The following is a 16,415-nucleotide window of genomic DNA, read 5'->3' on the forward strand; positions in this document are numbered from 1 at the left end:
TTTCTTTCTTTCTTTCTTTCTTTCTTTCTTTCTTTCTTTCTTTCTTTCTTTCTTTCTTTCTTTCTTTCTTTCTTTCTTTCTTTCCAAAACCATCTAGGTATAAAAATCCTATAAAGTATCCTTGGTAATCTAAATATAAAAATAATAAAGGCGAGATATAAATAAATATCTCTAAAGTGTCTGTGCAAAGGTAAGACAAAATGCCAAAATTTGCTATTGATGTTGGGCGTTATTCTCCCCCTCCAGTCATTGCCATTATTGGTTTCACTGAGGGTTCCATTCAGCCAGGCTTCCTTCAGCAAAGATTTGTTTTTAAATTAAGCATTCTGATTGAGACACAAACTGCAAACTGGAATCTTATTCCCGTGCTTTTGCATCACTTGGAAAAACCCTTCCGAAAAACTTTGCCAAGAAAAGTCCAGGGATTAGTTAATTTGATGGCATTTGAAGCATGGTCTTCTTTTCTCCATCTAAGGCAGTGGTTCTCAACCTATGGGTCGGGACCCCATTTGGGGTCGATCGACCATTTCATGGGGGTCGCCAAGCAAGGCTGTCCGCCATTTTTTCCCCCTTTTCCGGCGGGTGCCTTACCTCCCTTGGGCTGGGCCAGCTGGTGGTCGGCCTGCTCCGTCTCTGCCACTTGCCAGCTACGCCTCGGCTGGCGCAGGGGGCGGAACCACGCATGCGCGGCGCTCCCGGGCAGGGAAAGTCCTCGACTTACGATCGGTTTAGTCCTCGACTTACGACCGGTTGGGGTCGCGGCATTAAAAAGGTTGAGAACCACTGATCTAAGGACTAATTCCAGGCAATTTTCAGGAGTCAAAAATTGACTTGAAGGCACAAAACTCAAAACAAGAACTAAACGAAGAAATAAAGTAGGCTTGGACTGCCCTCCAGTGGTGACAGATGAATTACAGCCCTTCTAGAAATCTTCATAGACTTACAAAAGTTCATTTAGTGAATTTAAAATTGGGTGCAACTCCATAATCACATCACTGAGCAACAGAAATTCTGATGCCGGTTGTGGTTGTAAGCTAAGGACTATACCTGTACAGGAAAAAAATTCAAGGCCACATGAGACACCAACCCCTATACCAGTGATGGCAAACCTTTTAGAGACCGAGTGCCCAAACTGCAACCCAAAACCCACTTATGTATCGTGGGGTGCCGGGTGGGTGTGGCCCATTGGGTGGGTGCAGCCAAGTGAGTGGGCTTGGCCTATTGGGTGGGCGTGGCTTCGGTGGTAACGGCAAACTGGGTGGGACTAAAAAGTTCAATCAATCAATTCCAACTTTGCGAGATCTTTTTTTTCCCCCGCGAGAAGTTGAAATTGATTGATTGATTGAACCTTTTTTTTGCACATGGCGGCGGAGGCCTAAAGCGAAAAAGGTTTTATAAAACCCAGCTGAAGGCCTAGGACTGGGGCGACGGCACGCGTGCCCACAGAGAGGGCTCCGAGTGCCACCTGTGGCACGCGTGCCATAGGTTCGCCACCACGGCCCTAGAGTCAGAATCAATTGGTCAGGGGAAAACCTTAACCTCTTTTTTCTCTACCCTTCCTTACCTGAATTTTAAAGTCGTACTGCCCAATTGAACTTGGACTGGCTGCGTGGATTGGTGGTTTGTCCAAATCGGCGGATATCCTTGTTTCCGTGTCTTCCTGTCTGTTGACTGTAGGCTGATCGGCATGGACAACTCCATTCTCAAAGTCAGAGAGGAGAACCTGGTCAAATACCAGAGGACGTTCCTGGGCTGTGAGATGGTTGACTGGCTGGTTGAGGAAGGGGAGGCCCCAAACCGGAAGGAAGCTGCGGAACTCTGCCAAACTCTCCTAGAACACGGGATCATCCAGCACGGTATGGCGTAGGAGGAGATAATGCCCAGAAGTTGGCACACACGACTGAAAAGGCGATAGAAGAGAATCTCCGTAGCTCAGGGCTAAACTGCGGGGTCCTTGGTGCTCTCTGAGTTTGGCGGTTTTCTTGAGGATGTTCTCATTACCATACTAGCTAACATCGTCAGGGCTAGAAAAGAGTGGGGTTTGCACCGATGGTGTTACCTATTTTGGTAATGAAATGTCTACAAGAAAACCGTCAAGCTCAGATCACATCAAGGACCACACAATCCTCTTCCTGCTCCTGCTCCTCCTGCTCCTCCTCCTCCCCACAAACCCTACTCCCTTCCAGCACTGATGATGTTCCCTAGTTGGGTAATGAAACATCTGCAAGAAAACAACTAAGCTCAGATCACATCAAGGTCTGCACAATCCTCCTCCTCCTTCTCCCCAACTCCCTTCTAGCACTGATGATGTTACCTAGTTGGGTAATGAAACATCTGCAAGAAAACTGCTAAGCTCAGAGAGCACCAAGGACCCCACAGGTCCTTCCTTCCTTCCTTCCTTCCTTCCTTCCTTCCTCGTCCTCGTCCTCCTCCTCATCCTCGTCCTCCTCCTCCTCCCCATATCCCCCACTCCCTTCTAGCACTGATAATGTTACCTAGTTGGGTAATAAAACATCTGCAAGAAAGCAACCAAGCTCAGATCACATCAAGGACCACACAATCCTCCTCCTCTTCCTCCTCTTCCTCCTCCTCCTCCTCCTCCTCCTCCTCCTCCTCCCCCCCATATCCCCCACTCCCTTCTAGCACTGATAATGTTACCTAGTTGGGTAATAAAACATCTGCAAGAAAGCAACCAAGCTCAGATCACATCAAGGACCACACAATCCTCCTCTTCCTCCTCTTCCTCCTCCTCCTCCTCCCCATATCCCCCACTGCCTTCTAACACTGATAATGTTACCCAGTTGGGTAATGAAACATCTGCAAGAAAACCGCCAAGCTCAGAAAGCACCAAGGACCCCACTGAAAAATATATAGGCTATGATGATTTCAATTCAGGGAGTCCTCAAATTATGACCATTCATTTAACAACTGTTTGAAGTCACAAGAGTGCTAAAAAAAAGTGATTCATGGCCAGTCCTTGCACTTACGACGTGACAGCATCCCCATGGTCATGTGATCCACATTTGACTGTTTGGCAACCGGCGTATATTTACACTGGTCGCAGCATCCTGTGAATTTCCCGGGGGCTTCTGACAAGGCAGGCCAATGGCCAGTCGCCAAGTGTCTGAATTTTGATCACGTGACCACGGGGAGGCTGCAATGGTCGTTAAGTGTGAAAAATGGTCATTGGTCCCTTTTTTTTCAGCGCCTCTGTGACTTTGGACCGTCACCAAACAAATGGCTGTAGGTCAGGGACTACCTGTATGCAGTTCACTGTTTTATTTGCATTGGGGGATTTTAATAAAGGGCCAGAGTGGGGGGTCAATAAGTGAATGAGAATAACAGAGGCCCGTGGCTGGATCAAGAGGATTAAAAGCTTGCTCTGACTTTTCTGTGTCAATGCTGCAAATACTGTATATTCTTGCTTTGACAATGTGCAGAACTGTCTGGTATTTATATAGTTAAACCAGCAACTGGGAAAGAGGGAGGAGCATAAGGATAGCCCGGAGAAAGAAACCGGAAGTAAATCACATCTTCCAAGTTGATTGGAAGATGTGAACCATGACCCCAAAATAAGGGAGTGGGAAATGCTTGGAATGTATATGCGTAACGGAAGAGAAGCAGACCTAAGCATTTCCACCATGCTGTACTGACGTCTCTGTAACCTTAATAAATGCTTTTAGGAGAAAATATGCCTGAAAGTCCTTTTAAGTGTTTTGTTAATCAGACGCATGACATTCTGTCTGCCTCGTGGCTCCTTCTATCCACAGTCTCCGCTCAGTACCATTTTTACGACCGAGACCTCCTCTACCAGTTTCGGATCAATTTCCGACGAAGGAGGCGACTCACGGAACTGCTCAGCGAAAGTTCGGTCAGGTCACTGTCGGACAGCCCCGACAGCCCCTTCTGTCTGCGGAAGCTGAACCCCGAGCAGAACGCCTCCAGCTTCTTGTCAGGTACCTGCAGCTGAAGATACGGGGGGAGAGGGAAGGGAAGGAGAGGAGAGAGGGAGGCAGGAAGGAAGGAAAAAGGAGGGAAAGAAGAAAGGTAGGGAAGAAGGAACGAAGGGAAAAAAGGAAGAAAGGAGAGAGGAAGAAGGAAGGAAGGAAGGAAGAAAGGGAGGGAAGAAGGAACAATTTAAAAAAGAAGAAAGAAAGGAGAGGAGGGAGGGAGGGAGGGGAAGAAAGGGAAGAAGGAACGAAGGAAAAAAGGAAGAAAGGAGAGACACGAGGAAGGGAGGGAAGGAAAGGAAAGGAGGGAAGAAGGAACAATTGAAAAAAGAAGGAAGAAAGGAGAGGGGGAAGGGAGGGAGGGGATGAAAGAGAAGAAGGAATGAAGGAAAAAAGGAAGAAAGAGAGAAGGAAGGAAGGAAGAGTGGGAGGGAGGGAGGGAGGGAGGGGGAAGGAGAGAGGAAAGAAAGGAAAGAAAAGGAAAAGAGGAAGGAGAAAGAAGAGGGAGATGAAGGAAAGCAGGAAGAGGAAGGAGAAGGAGGAAGGAATAAAAGGAGAAGAAGGAAGGAGAGAGGGAGGGAGAAGGAGGAAAGAGAAGGAAGAATTTGGAAGAGGAATAGAAATGGAAGACTGTCCTTTGAATAAGACATCACCCTGGTTCCCTTATCTAGCTCTACTTCATTTCTCCCAGCACTTTCTGGAATGACAGATACCCCTGTATTATTTTATGTCTCCCCAAAAACCATCCTGCAATCGTAGGCATACATTATATGACAGATTTTTTTTTTAAAAAAAATTAAATGTTGCAAGATGTCCGTAGTCACCTATGTGTGAGTTGGGTGGGTACATACATTTGTTTAGTACATTGTTATTTACTCGCACATATACATACATGGAAAAACAATTTTTGAAAAACTGCACATTCCTAACACTCTCTCATATTTCCTGCTTTTAAAATCATTTATGGAGGGGCCAGCCCAGGCTTGCATACTTTCTCCATTTACAGACTGCAGAAAATATGCATGCTTGTTTGAGCGTGTTGTACCTAAAGTATTCAATTTTGCCTCTACTTTAAAAAAAAATAATGACACATTTGGGCCAAACAAATTGCCATAATATCATATAGATGTTGTGCACCCTTTCTTCAAGGCATGCATTCCAGGATACATTTTTATTGAGTATATTTCCTTTTAATAGCTATTGAAAAAGAACAGTGAATGTCAACAAAACAGTTTAAAAAGAATGAGGCAGGTGGCTGGTTTATAAGGAACCATGCTGAGCATAGTTGAATATATTTGTATGAAAATTTGAAATAAGGACAAATTCTTCCTTATCTCACCTCCTGGTCCTCAAGAATCAAGATCAGGTGAAGTATTGATACCACTTTACAATGCCTTGGTAAGGCCACATTTGGAATACTGCATCCAGTTTTGGTCACCACGATGTAAAAAAGATGTTGAGACTCTAGAAAGAGTGCAGAGAAGAGCAACAAAGATGATTAGGGGACTGGAGGCTAAAACATATCAGGAACGGTTGCTGGAATTGGGTATGTCTAGTTTAATGAAGAGAAGGACGAGGGGGGACATGATAGCAGTGTTCCAGTATCTCAGGGGCTGCCCCAAAGAAGAGAGAGTCAAGCTATTTTCCAAAGCGCCTGAAGGCAGGGCAAGAAGCAATGGGTGGAAACTAATCAAGGAGAGAAGCAACCTAGAACTAAGGAGAAACTTTCTGAAAGTTAGAACAATTAACCAGTGGAACAACCTGCCTCCAGAAGCGGTGAATGCTCCAACACTGGAGGTTTTTAAGAAGTGACTGGACAGCCATTTGTCTGAAATGGTATAGGGTTTCCTGCCTGAGCAGGGGGTTGGACTAGATGACCTCCAAGGTCCCTTCCAACTTTATTATTATTATTATTATTATTATTATTATTATTATTATTATTATTATTATTATTATTATTATTATTATTATCATCATCATCATCATCATCATCATCATCATCATCATCATCATCATCATCTTAGAATAGCAAGCCAGGCTGTAAGACACAGGTCAGAACTAGAGACCCTGTGCTATGTTCTCCCTGTGCTGTTATTTTCTCCCTGTGCTATTATTGCTATGACTATAACTTGCTGAGATTCAGATAAGAATGCTATTTATTAATTTGGAAAGGCTAATGCAGTGGTCTTCAAACTTGGTAACTTTAAGACTTATGGATGGGTGAGGAATTCTGGGAGTTGAAGTCCACAAGTCTTAAAGTGGCCAAGTTTAAAGACCCCAGGGCTAATGAAAAAAAAACTGATTTCACAATAGAATGTGAAAGGCTGCAATTTTGGTCAAACTCTACCCAAACACACAGACACAGATACAGATAAACACATGGGCATGCCATCAGAGTTGCTTTCAAAACAGTAAGAGTAAAAAAGAGAAAAACAATACAGGAACGCAACATAAAAATACATGCATTATAAATCTATGTAATAAATGCTTCAAGTATAAATGAAAAAACAGAGCAGAAAAAATAAACAGAGTATAATAAGTTGTTACAAAGATAGTGTTGTAATTTTATTTATATTTATCTAATACAGATATTAGGCGAATACACATACACACACAAAGTGCTCTCTGACTTCAGCAGAACACTATTTTTTTTCAGTCCAACCTAATAAGGAAATCAAAATTGTCTCGGCGGTCCGAAGAAGTAGTGTAACTTCGCTGGCTGGGGGATCCAGTCTCTATTACAACCTCTCCCCAAACCTGGGAATGGTGCCAGCTATTGAGTGCAATCCTAAATCTGGTGAGCCATTCTTCCGTACCTTTACTTTTTCTTTTAAGATAAGTTGAACATGAAACAAGAGGTGGCATCCTGAGTTCTCGACTTACAACCATTCATTTCGTGACTGTCTGAAGTTACTGTTCCGTCCCAGCCTACGTGAGTCCTTGTTATGCTCACAAGGAGAAACCCCTCTTTCAACAAGCAGGCTGGAACCGCAAGAAAAAAACCCCAACCCCTTTTATTCTCACAGACCTGAGTCAATGTCCAAGGCAAACAAACACAGTTCACAGAAACTCGATCCTCAACACGAATGGATTGCCTTCGGCAACCAGCACCTCCCACACCTTCCCTTTTATTATGCAGCCAAGGTGTGGCTTCCTAATGCCTTCTCCTTTGCCTTTGGAGCTGCCCCATTGCAGCCCTCTGTCCTACTCGCTTCTCTTGCCTGCGCTTTCGTGCATCCTGGATTTGTCCCAGCTGTTCTTCATCACTGTCAAACTCAGGCTCCCAGCACAGCTGTGTCTCAGCCTGAACAGGAGTAGAGGGGCCAGGCTCCTGGTCAGACTGTAAGTCTTGGAGCTCCTTAGAGCCTTCCTCTGACTCTGATGTCACTCCAGGCCCCTCCTCCTCCTCCTCTGATTCCTCAGACTCAGCTGCCAGGTCCACTGGCTGATGAGAAATCACAACAGTTACAATGGCACTGGAAAATGCCATTTATGACCCTTTTTCATAAACGACCATTGCAGCATCCCCACGTCATCCATAAATCAAGATGCTTGGCAACTGACTCATATTTATGACGGTCGCAGTGTCCCGGGATCATCTTTTGCAACTTCTGACATGCAGAGTCAATGGGGAAGCCAGAATTTGCTTAACAACAGTGTTACTTATTTAACAAGCGCAGTGAAGAACCGGGGCCAGAAAGGTCGTAAAATGGGTCAAAACTCACTTAACAACTGTCTTGCTTAGCAAGAATCTGGGCTGTAAGTTGAGGACTACCTGTAATGTAACTGAATGATCTGCCTTATCATTTTTTCCCCCTTTCCTTTTCTTTAAAAAAAATATGGCTTGATTAAATTTCAAAATCAAACATTAAAATACAAGCCAACATAAACGGGGAAAGGGAATATCAAAACAAATGAAAAGGGGCCCAAAATTGCAACCGGCACATTTAAGGGCCTCCAACTTTCTTTTACTTCAAGAGATAATTAGCAACTATTTATTTATTTGCTTATTAAATTTATACCACTTTAATGGCAGAAAGTGAAGAGGAATTAAAGAGCCTTTTGATGCGGGTGAAGAAGGAGAGTGCAAAAGTTGGCTTGAAACTCAACATTAAGAAAACCAAGATCATGGCATCTGGCCCTCTCAATTCCTGGCAAATAGATGGGGAAGAAATGGAGGTAGTGACAGATTTTATCTTCCTGGGCAAATTTAGATAGCATACTAAAAAGCAGAGACATCACCCTGCTAACAAAAGTGCATATAGTCAAGGCCATGGTTTTCCCAGTTGCAATGTATGGCTGTGAAAGTTGGACCATAAGAAAGGCTGAGCGACAAAGAATTGAGGCCTTTGAACTCTGGTGCTGGAGAAGACTTCTGCGAGTCCCCTGGACTGCAAGGCGATCCAATCGGTCAGTCCTAGAGGAGATCAACCCCGACTGCTCTTTAAAAGGCCAGATCCTGAAGCTGAAACTCAAGTACTTTGGCCATCTAAGGAGAAGGAAGGACTCACTGGAGAAGAGCCTGATGCTGGGAAAGATTGAGGGCAATAGAAGAAGGGGACTACAGAGAAGGAGGTGGCTGGATGGAGTCACTGAAGCAGTAGGCGTGAGCTTAAATGGACTCCAGAAGATAGTAGGGGACAGGAAGGCCTGGAGGAACGTTGTCCATGGGGTTGCGATGGGTCGGACACGACTTAGCAACTAACAACAACATTAAATTTATATGCTTTGTATCTCGCCTAGAGATTCAAACAAACACCCTCTAAATTTAAGCAAATAATACCAATATTTTAAAATACTAATAATCAATTTTCTAAAACACCCATATTCACAAAACATTGTCCTCTTAATTTTAATGTAACGGAGAATAAATTGTCCGACGTGATTAACCTTATAGTTGAAAAGCTAGAATATTTCTCTAATCCAATCCAATGTCATCCTCAATTTTTCTCCCCTTCCATGCAAGTCTTGAAGAGACCGGTCACCAATGAGGAGCTTTTGACACCTGGGGCACCTTATATCAAAAAAACGCTGACAGTGAGTATACAGGTCAACAAGTCAGCATTGTTGCTGAAATAAATCATTCTGACTGCTTGCTGTAACTCAGAACATCCCCCACCGCCAGTATTTGTAGATAAAAGTTTCACCTCAAGGTCATTTCCTAATGAATTGGGGGCAGATGTACATCATGTCTTTGACAATAGTGTGATAAATCATCTTCCACTCCTTTATTTCCGCATGGCTTTTGACTTTTCGATCTATCTCAGTGTTTCTCAACCTTGACCACTCTAAGAGGTGTGGACTTCAACTCCTAGAATTCCCTAGCCAGCTGGCTGGCTGGCTGGAGAATTCTGGGAACTGAAGTCCACACATCTTAAAGTGAACCACGGTTGAAAAATACTGCTCTGTCTTAAGATGGATGGTCTGCCATTCAAGTGTTAATGGTGGTATTTTTTCATAGCATCAAGCAAGATTGACCTACCAAGTTTCCCATCCTTAATTCTTGAGGACTTTGTAGAAACATCCATGTATTTTTCCCGATAAGAGTATCAGAGTCATTGTCTTTTTTCCAAGATACATCTTGACTTCCTATCCCACTGTGTAGCCTGGTGTTACCAAGGCTTTCCTGTATCCAGGCCCAACCATGTTGTGTTTCCAAACATAGACAAAGTCAGCCAAGGATTGCCCCAAGTCTGTAGAAGTATGGGCCAAAAGAAAAATCAAACAATAAGATGTTTTGTGGATATATAGATAAAGCTTCTTCTTCTTCTTCTTCTTCTTCTTCTTCTTCTTCTTCTTCTTCTTCTTCTTCTTCTTCTTCTTCTTCTTCTTCTTCTTCTTCTTCTTCTTCTTCTTCTTCTTCTTCTTCTTCTTCTTCTTCTTCTTCTTCTTCTTCTTCTTCTTCTTCTTCTTCTTCTTCTTCTTCTTCTTCTTCTTCCGCCTCCTCCTCCTCCTCTCTTCCTTTCCTCCTCCTCCTCCCCCTCCTCCTCCTCCTCCTCCTCCTCCTCTTCTTCCTCTCTTCCTTTCCTCCTCCTCCTCCTCTTCCTTTTCCTCCTCCTCCTCTTCCTTCTGCTCCTCCTCCTCGTTTACCACCTCATTTGCAGATTGTAGGGGATGCAGTTGGCTGGGGTTTTGTGGTCCGTGGCGGTCAGCCATGCCACATCCAGGCTGTAGATCCAGGAGGACCAGCTGCTGCTGCTGGCATGAAGGTACAAGATTTGAGCCTCATGAATTAGATATGTGGGATCTTCCGATCTGATTCCTTTCCTTGCCAAACACCCTCCATCTGCCAACCGCTTGAATTTTATTAGACTGGCAGGTAGAAAGACTTGGCAATCAAGGAGGCTAATCGTGGTAAATACAAATGATCTTTTTTAAAAAAAATAAAGGGACAGATTGCAATATTGATGATGAATGTAAATGAAAAGGCAGTTTCCCGCCCTTCCGCAGAGGAAGAGAAAGCGTCAAAGCCCGTGGGGCAGTGCAGGCCGCCTCCGGAGGCTGCTTCGGGATGAGGGTGAAAGAGAGAAGCTGCTGGTTGGGGCCCCAGCCAGGCCCCAACCCCCTCCTTCCCACTGGATCCCCCAATCCAGGGCAGGGATACTAAGGAGGCAGCTTCTGCTTGCCTCAGGCCCCGGCTCTCTTAACATTCAGGCACCTGACGGCAGTGGCGCCGGCAGCACGCAAGACGGGGGGGGGGGGCGGGGAAGGCACTTGATCCAGCTTGCCAAAAAACCTACGGTGGGATGGAGTGGGCGGGGTCTTAAGTAGGGCTTATTTTGGGGGGTAGGGCTTATATTAGGTCCAACCCTAAAAATCAAGCTAGGTCTTATTTTCAGGGTAGGTTGTATTTTTGGGGAAACACGATAGATAGATAGATAGATAGATAGATAGATAGATAGATAGATAGATAGATAGATAGATAGATAGATAGATAGATAGATAGATAGATAGATTAGATAGCTAGACAGACAGATAAATAGACAGAAAGATAGATAATAGATAGATAGATAGATAATAGATAGATAGATAGATAATAGATAGATAGATAGATAATAGATAGACAGACAGACAGACAGACAGACAGACAGACAGACAGACAGACAGATAAATAGATAGAAACAGGGTTTTTTTTTCTCTTAGAACGCCCAGAACAGAGTTCCGGCACCTTTTTTGGATGCAACCTTGTAGGGTAGGCAAGGTGGGTTGTATGACGTGTGTGAGTTCTGGCACTTTTTTTTTTTTTTAGAAAAAAAGCCCTGGATAGAAAGATAGACAGACAGACAGACAGACAGACAGACAGACAGACAGACAGACAGACAGACAGACAGACAGACAGACAGACAGACAGACAGACAGACAGACAGACAGACAGACAGATAGATACTGACCGGCAGATAGATGAGAGAGAGTTGGATCAGAAATTGATCTGGAGAAAAGAGATAGATTAGATCAGAGATAGATAGTTGGTAGATAGATGATAGATGATGGATGGATGATAGATAAAAGATGGCTGGATGAAAGAAAGAAAGAAAGAAAGAAAGAAAGACAGACAGACAGACAGACAGACAGACAGACAGACAGACAGACAGACAGACAGACAGACAGACAGACAGAGGAGTGCCACTTAGTTTAGGGGTGTTTTATGCTGTTTCTTCCTTTTTCAGGTCTGCCAATTTGTCTACTCAGTGAATGGAATGTATGTTTTACATTTGGACTATCAGACTGTGAGCAACCTCATTGTGACAGGACCTCGGACTCTTGTGCTCGAAGTTATGGAAGAAGATGAATGAAGTCACCTCCTCCCTGTCTCCCCAACATTTTGAGATCAGCACCCACTTTGCCAGCTGTGGAAGATCCAATCTATGTCCCTGAACCTTAAAAACATTGGGTGGGGTTTTCCTCCTTATATCTATTATCTATAATAATATTTCTCAACCTCAGCAAATTAAAGATGTATAAACTTCATGGCTGGCTGGGGAATTCTGGGAGTTGAAGTCCATACATCGTAAAGTTGCCAAGGTTGAGAAACACTGAGGAAGTGAGGAACAAAGAAGAGGGAGTCAAGCTATTCTCCAAAGGCAGGACAAGAAGCAACGGATGGAAACTAATCAAAGAGAGAAGCAACCTAGAACTAAGGAGAAACTTCCTGACAGTTAGAACAATTAACCAGTGGAACTGCTTGCCTCCAGAAATTGTGAGTGCTCCATCACTGGAAGTTTTTAAGAAGAGATTGAAAGCCATTGGTCTGAAATGGTATAGTGCTTCTTGCCTGAGCAGGGGGGTGGACTAGAAGACCTCCAAGGTCCTTTCCAACTTTGTCATTCTGTTATTCTGAAATGCAACTTGACAATTCAGAGATGATTTTTGAAGATGTGCTCCTGAAACGGAGTAAACCTAAGCAGGATATTTTTTAAAGAGGTCTCATAAATTTGACAGTGGAATTACAAATTCATTACCTCTTTCTCACATTCCCTCCATCTACTACCAGAAAATGAAGGGAGAATAACAACTTTGCAAGATTATTGCGTAATGCTAGATCCAAAATGCTTCTGCGTCACGGGGCAACTATCTGGCAAATAGCGGGTAGCTAGCAGAAAAATAAACTTGTGCCTTTGAACAAGATTCTTAAAAAGGGACAAGTCGCTAAACGAGACGCCGTGAAATACAGGAGGTCCTCAACTTATGACCACAGTTTAGCCCAAAACGTCTGTTCCTAAGCGACACTGTTGTTAAGTGAATTTTGCCTTATTTTATGACCTTTCTTGCCACAGTTGTTAAGGGAATCACTACAGTTGTGCAGTTAGTAATACAATTGTTAAGTGAATCTGGCTTCCCCATTGACTTTGCTTGTCAGAAGGTCGTAAAAGGTGATCACGTGACTCCGGGAACACGGCAACCGTCATATATATGAGCATCTGAATTTTGATCCTGGGATCCTGAGACACAGCAACGGTCATAAATATGGGCCAGTTGCCGAGCATTTAAATTTTGATCCCGCGATTGTGGGGATGTTGCAACAGTCACAAGTGTGAAAAACTGTCATAAGTCACTTTTTTTACTGCTGTCGTAACTTCAAACGGCGACTAAACAAATGGTTATAAGTCGAGGAGTGTGTGTATTCTCAGCCTGCCAGCCAAAAACGTGACTTTATGACAGTCGTTTTGATTTGTTATTTTTGTAAAGATGCCGAGAAGCAGTGCCTTTTTTGTCATAGAACGCACCGGAACAGAGTTCTGGCACCTTTTTTTGATGGATTTTCCAAGTTTTAAAAGTAACTTTTGAAAATTTGATGTTTGGTCCACATGGGCTTGAATCACCCTGTCGAGCGTAGCAGATCGGCGGCAAAATCATTAAAATGGTGCATGCGGGCTACTTGTGTGTCGAGTCCGATGCATGTGTACTTTGTCCGCACTGGTTGTGATGGCGCTGCTCGGCTTGTGGCACTGCTCGGCTTCTGATTGGTCGTGTGCACTGAGTGCTTACTGCGGGCGACAACCGTTATGTTTTGTTACACAACTGATGTGTGTGGGTGTGTGTACAGTGATTGACTACGTGCGAAAGGTAAATAATCGTTGGTGAATTGAAAATCTTTTTTGNGGGGGAAGGCACTCGATCCAGCTTGCCAAAAAACCTACGGTGGGATGGAGTGGGCGGGGTCTTAAGTAGGGCTTATTTTGGGGGGTAGGGCTTATATTAGGTCCAACCCTAAAAATCAAGCTAGGTCTTATTTTCAGGGTAGGTTGTATTTTTGGGGAAACACGGTTGATAGATAGATAGATAGATAGATAGATAGATAGATAGATAGATAGATAGATAGATAGATAGATAGATAGATTAGACAGACAGACAGACAGACAGACAGACAGACAGACAGATAGATTAGATAGACAGACAGACAGACAGACAGACAGACAGATAAATAGATAGAAACAGGGTTTTTTTTCTCATAGAACGCCCGGCACCTTTTTTGGATGGAACCTTGTAGGGTAGTTAAGGCAGGTTGTATGACATGTGTGAGTTCTGGCACCTTTTTTTTTTTTTTTTTTTTTTGAAAAAAAGCACTGGATAGAAGATAGATACATAGATGATAGATAGATAGATAGATAGATAGATAGATAGAGAGAGAGAGAGAGAGAGAGAGAGAGAGAGACAGACAGACAGACAGACAGACAGACAGACAGACAGACAGACAGACAGACAGACAGACAGATAGATACTGACCGGCAGATAGATGAGAGAGAGTTGGATCAGAAATCGATCTGGAGAAAAGAGATAGATTAGATCAGAGATATATAGTTGGTAGATAGATGAGAGATGATGGATGGATGATAGATAAAAGATGGCTGGATGAAAGAAAGAAAGAAAGAAAGAAAGAAAGAAAGAAAGAAAGAAAGAAAGAAAGAAAGAAAAAGAAAGAAAGAAAGAAAGAAAGAAAGAAAGAAAGAAAGAAAGAAAGAAAGAAAGAAAGAAAGACATACAGATGAGTGCCACTTACTTTAGGAGTGTTTTATGCTGTTTCTTCCTTTTTCAGGTCTGCCAATTTGTCTACTCAGTGAATGGAATGTATGTTTTACATTTGGACTATCAGACTGTGAGCAACCTCATTGTGACAGGACCTCGGACTCTTGTGCTCGAAGTTATGGAAGAAGATGAATGAAGTCACCTCCTCCCTGTCTCCCCAACATTTTGAGATCAGCACCCACTTTGCCAGCTGTGGAAGATCCAATCTATGTCCCTGAACCCTAAAAACATTGGGTGGGGTCTTCCTCTTTATATCTATTATCTATAATAATATTTCTCAACCTCAGCAAATTAAAGATGTATAAACTTCATGTCTGGCTGGGGAATTCTGGGAGTTGAAGTCCATACATCTTAAAGTTGCCAAGGTTGAGAAACACTGAGGAAGTGAGGAACAAAGAAGAGGGAGTCAAGCTATTCTCCAAAGGCAGGACAAGAAGCAACGGATGGAAACTAATCAAGGAGAGAAGCAACCTAGAACTAAGGAGAAACTTCCTGACAGTTAGAACAATTAACCAGTGGAACTGCTTGCCTCCAGAAATTGTGAGTGCTCCATCACTGGAAGTTTTTAAGAAGAGATTGACAGCCATTGGTCTGAAATGGTATAGTGCTTCTTGCCTGAGCAGGGGGGTGGACTAGAAGACCTCCAAGGTCCCTTCCAACTTTGTCATTCTGTTATTCTGAAATGCAACTTGACAATTCAGAGATGATTTTTGAAGATGTGCTCCTGAAACGGAGTAAACCTAAGCAGGATATTTTTTAAAGAGGTCTCATAAATTTGACAGTGGAATTACAAATTCATTACCTCTTTCTCACATTCCCTCCATCTACTACCAGAAAATGAAGGGAGAATAACAACTTTGCAAGATTATGGCGTAATGCTAGATCCAAAATGCTTCTGCGTCACGGGGCAACTATCTGGCAAATAGCGGGTAGCTGGCGGAAAAATAAACTTGTGCTTTTGAACAAGATTCTTAAAAAGGGACAAGTTGCTAAACGAGACGCCATGAAATACAGGAGGTCCTCAACTTACGACCACAGTTTAGCCAAAACGTCTGTTCCTAAACGACACTGTTATTAAGTGAATTTTGCCTCATTTTATGACCTTTCTTGCCACAGTTGTTAAGGGAATCACTACAGTTGTGCAGTTAGTAACACAATTGTTAAGTGAATCTGGCTTCCCCATTGACTTTGCTTGTCAGAAGGTCGTAAAAGGTGATCACGTGACTGCGGGAACACGGCAACTGTCATATATATGAGCATCTGAATTTTGATCCTGGGATCCTGGGACACAGCAATGGTCATAAATATGGGCCAGTTGCCGAGCATTTAAATTTTGATCCCGCGATTGTGGGGATGTTGCAACAGTCACAAGTGTGAAAAACTGTCTTAAGTCACTTTTTTTACTGCCGTCGTAACTTCAAACGGCGACTAAACAAATGGTTATAAGTCGAGGAGTGTGTGTATTCTCAGCCTGCCAGCCAAAAACGTGACTTTATGACGGTCGTTTTGATTTGTTATTTTTGTAAAGATGCCGAGAAGCAGTGCCTTTTTTGTCATAGAACGCACCGGAACAGAGTTCTGGCACCTTTTTTTGATGGATTTTCCAAGTTTTAAAAGTAACTTTTGAAAATTTGATGTTTGGTCCACATGGGCTTGAATCACCCTGTCGAGCGTAGCAGATCAGCGGCAAAATCATTAAAATGGTGCATGCGGGCTACTTGTGTGTCGAGTCCGATGCATGCGTACTTTGTCCGCACTGGTTGTGATGGCGCTGCTCGGCTTGTGGCACTGCTCGGCTTCTGATTGGTCGTGTGCACTGAGTGCTTACTGCGGGCGACAACCGTTATGTTTTGTTACACAACTGATGTGTGTGGGTGTGTGTACAGTGATTGACTACGTGCGAAAGGTAAATAATCGTTGGTGAATTGAAAATCTTTTTTG

General features: G+C 43.4%; 1 protein-coding gene across 1 annotated transcript in view; it reads left to right on the top strand.

Moving 5' to 3' along the window:
- Positions 1-11,864, top strand: part of LOC107298406 (DEP domain-containing mTOR-interacting protein-like) — a gene marked incomplete at its 5' end in the record, with an annotated part of 13,066 nt that extends 1,202 nt beyond the window's left edge. The window contains 6 exons of the mRNA XM_015827782.1: positions 1,678-1,856; positions 3,771-3,956; positions 6,607-6,747; positions 8,917-8,987; positions 10,055-10,159; positions 11,618-11,864. Of these exons, the coding sequence (XP_015683268.1) occupies positions 1,678-1,856; positions 3,771-3,956; positions 6,607-6,747; positions 8,917-8,987; positions 10,055-10,159; positions 11,618-11,743 (808 nt within the window). The remainder of the gene's footprint in view (positions 1-1,677; positions 1,857-3,770; positions 3,957-6,606; positions 6,748-8,916; positions 8,988-10,054; positions 10,160-11,617) is intronic.
- Positions 11,865-16,415: the final 4,551 nt, after the last annotated feature.

Source organism: Protobothrops mucrosquamatus, unplaced genomic scaffold, assembly GCF_001527695.2.
Source record: "Protobothrops mucrosquamatus isolate PMUCROS unplaced genomic scaffold, P.Mucros_1.0 scaffold3947, whole genome shotgun sequence".
Lineage (NCBI taxonomy): Eukaryota > Metazoa > Chordata > Lepidosauria > Squamata > Viperidae > Protobothrops > Protobothrops mucrosquamatus.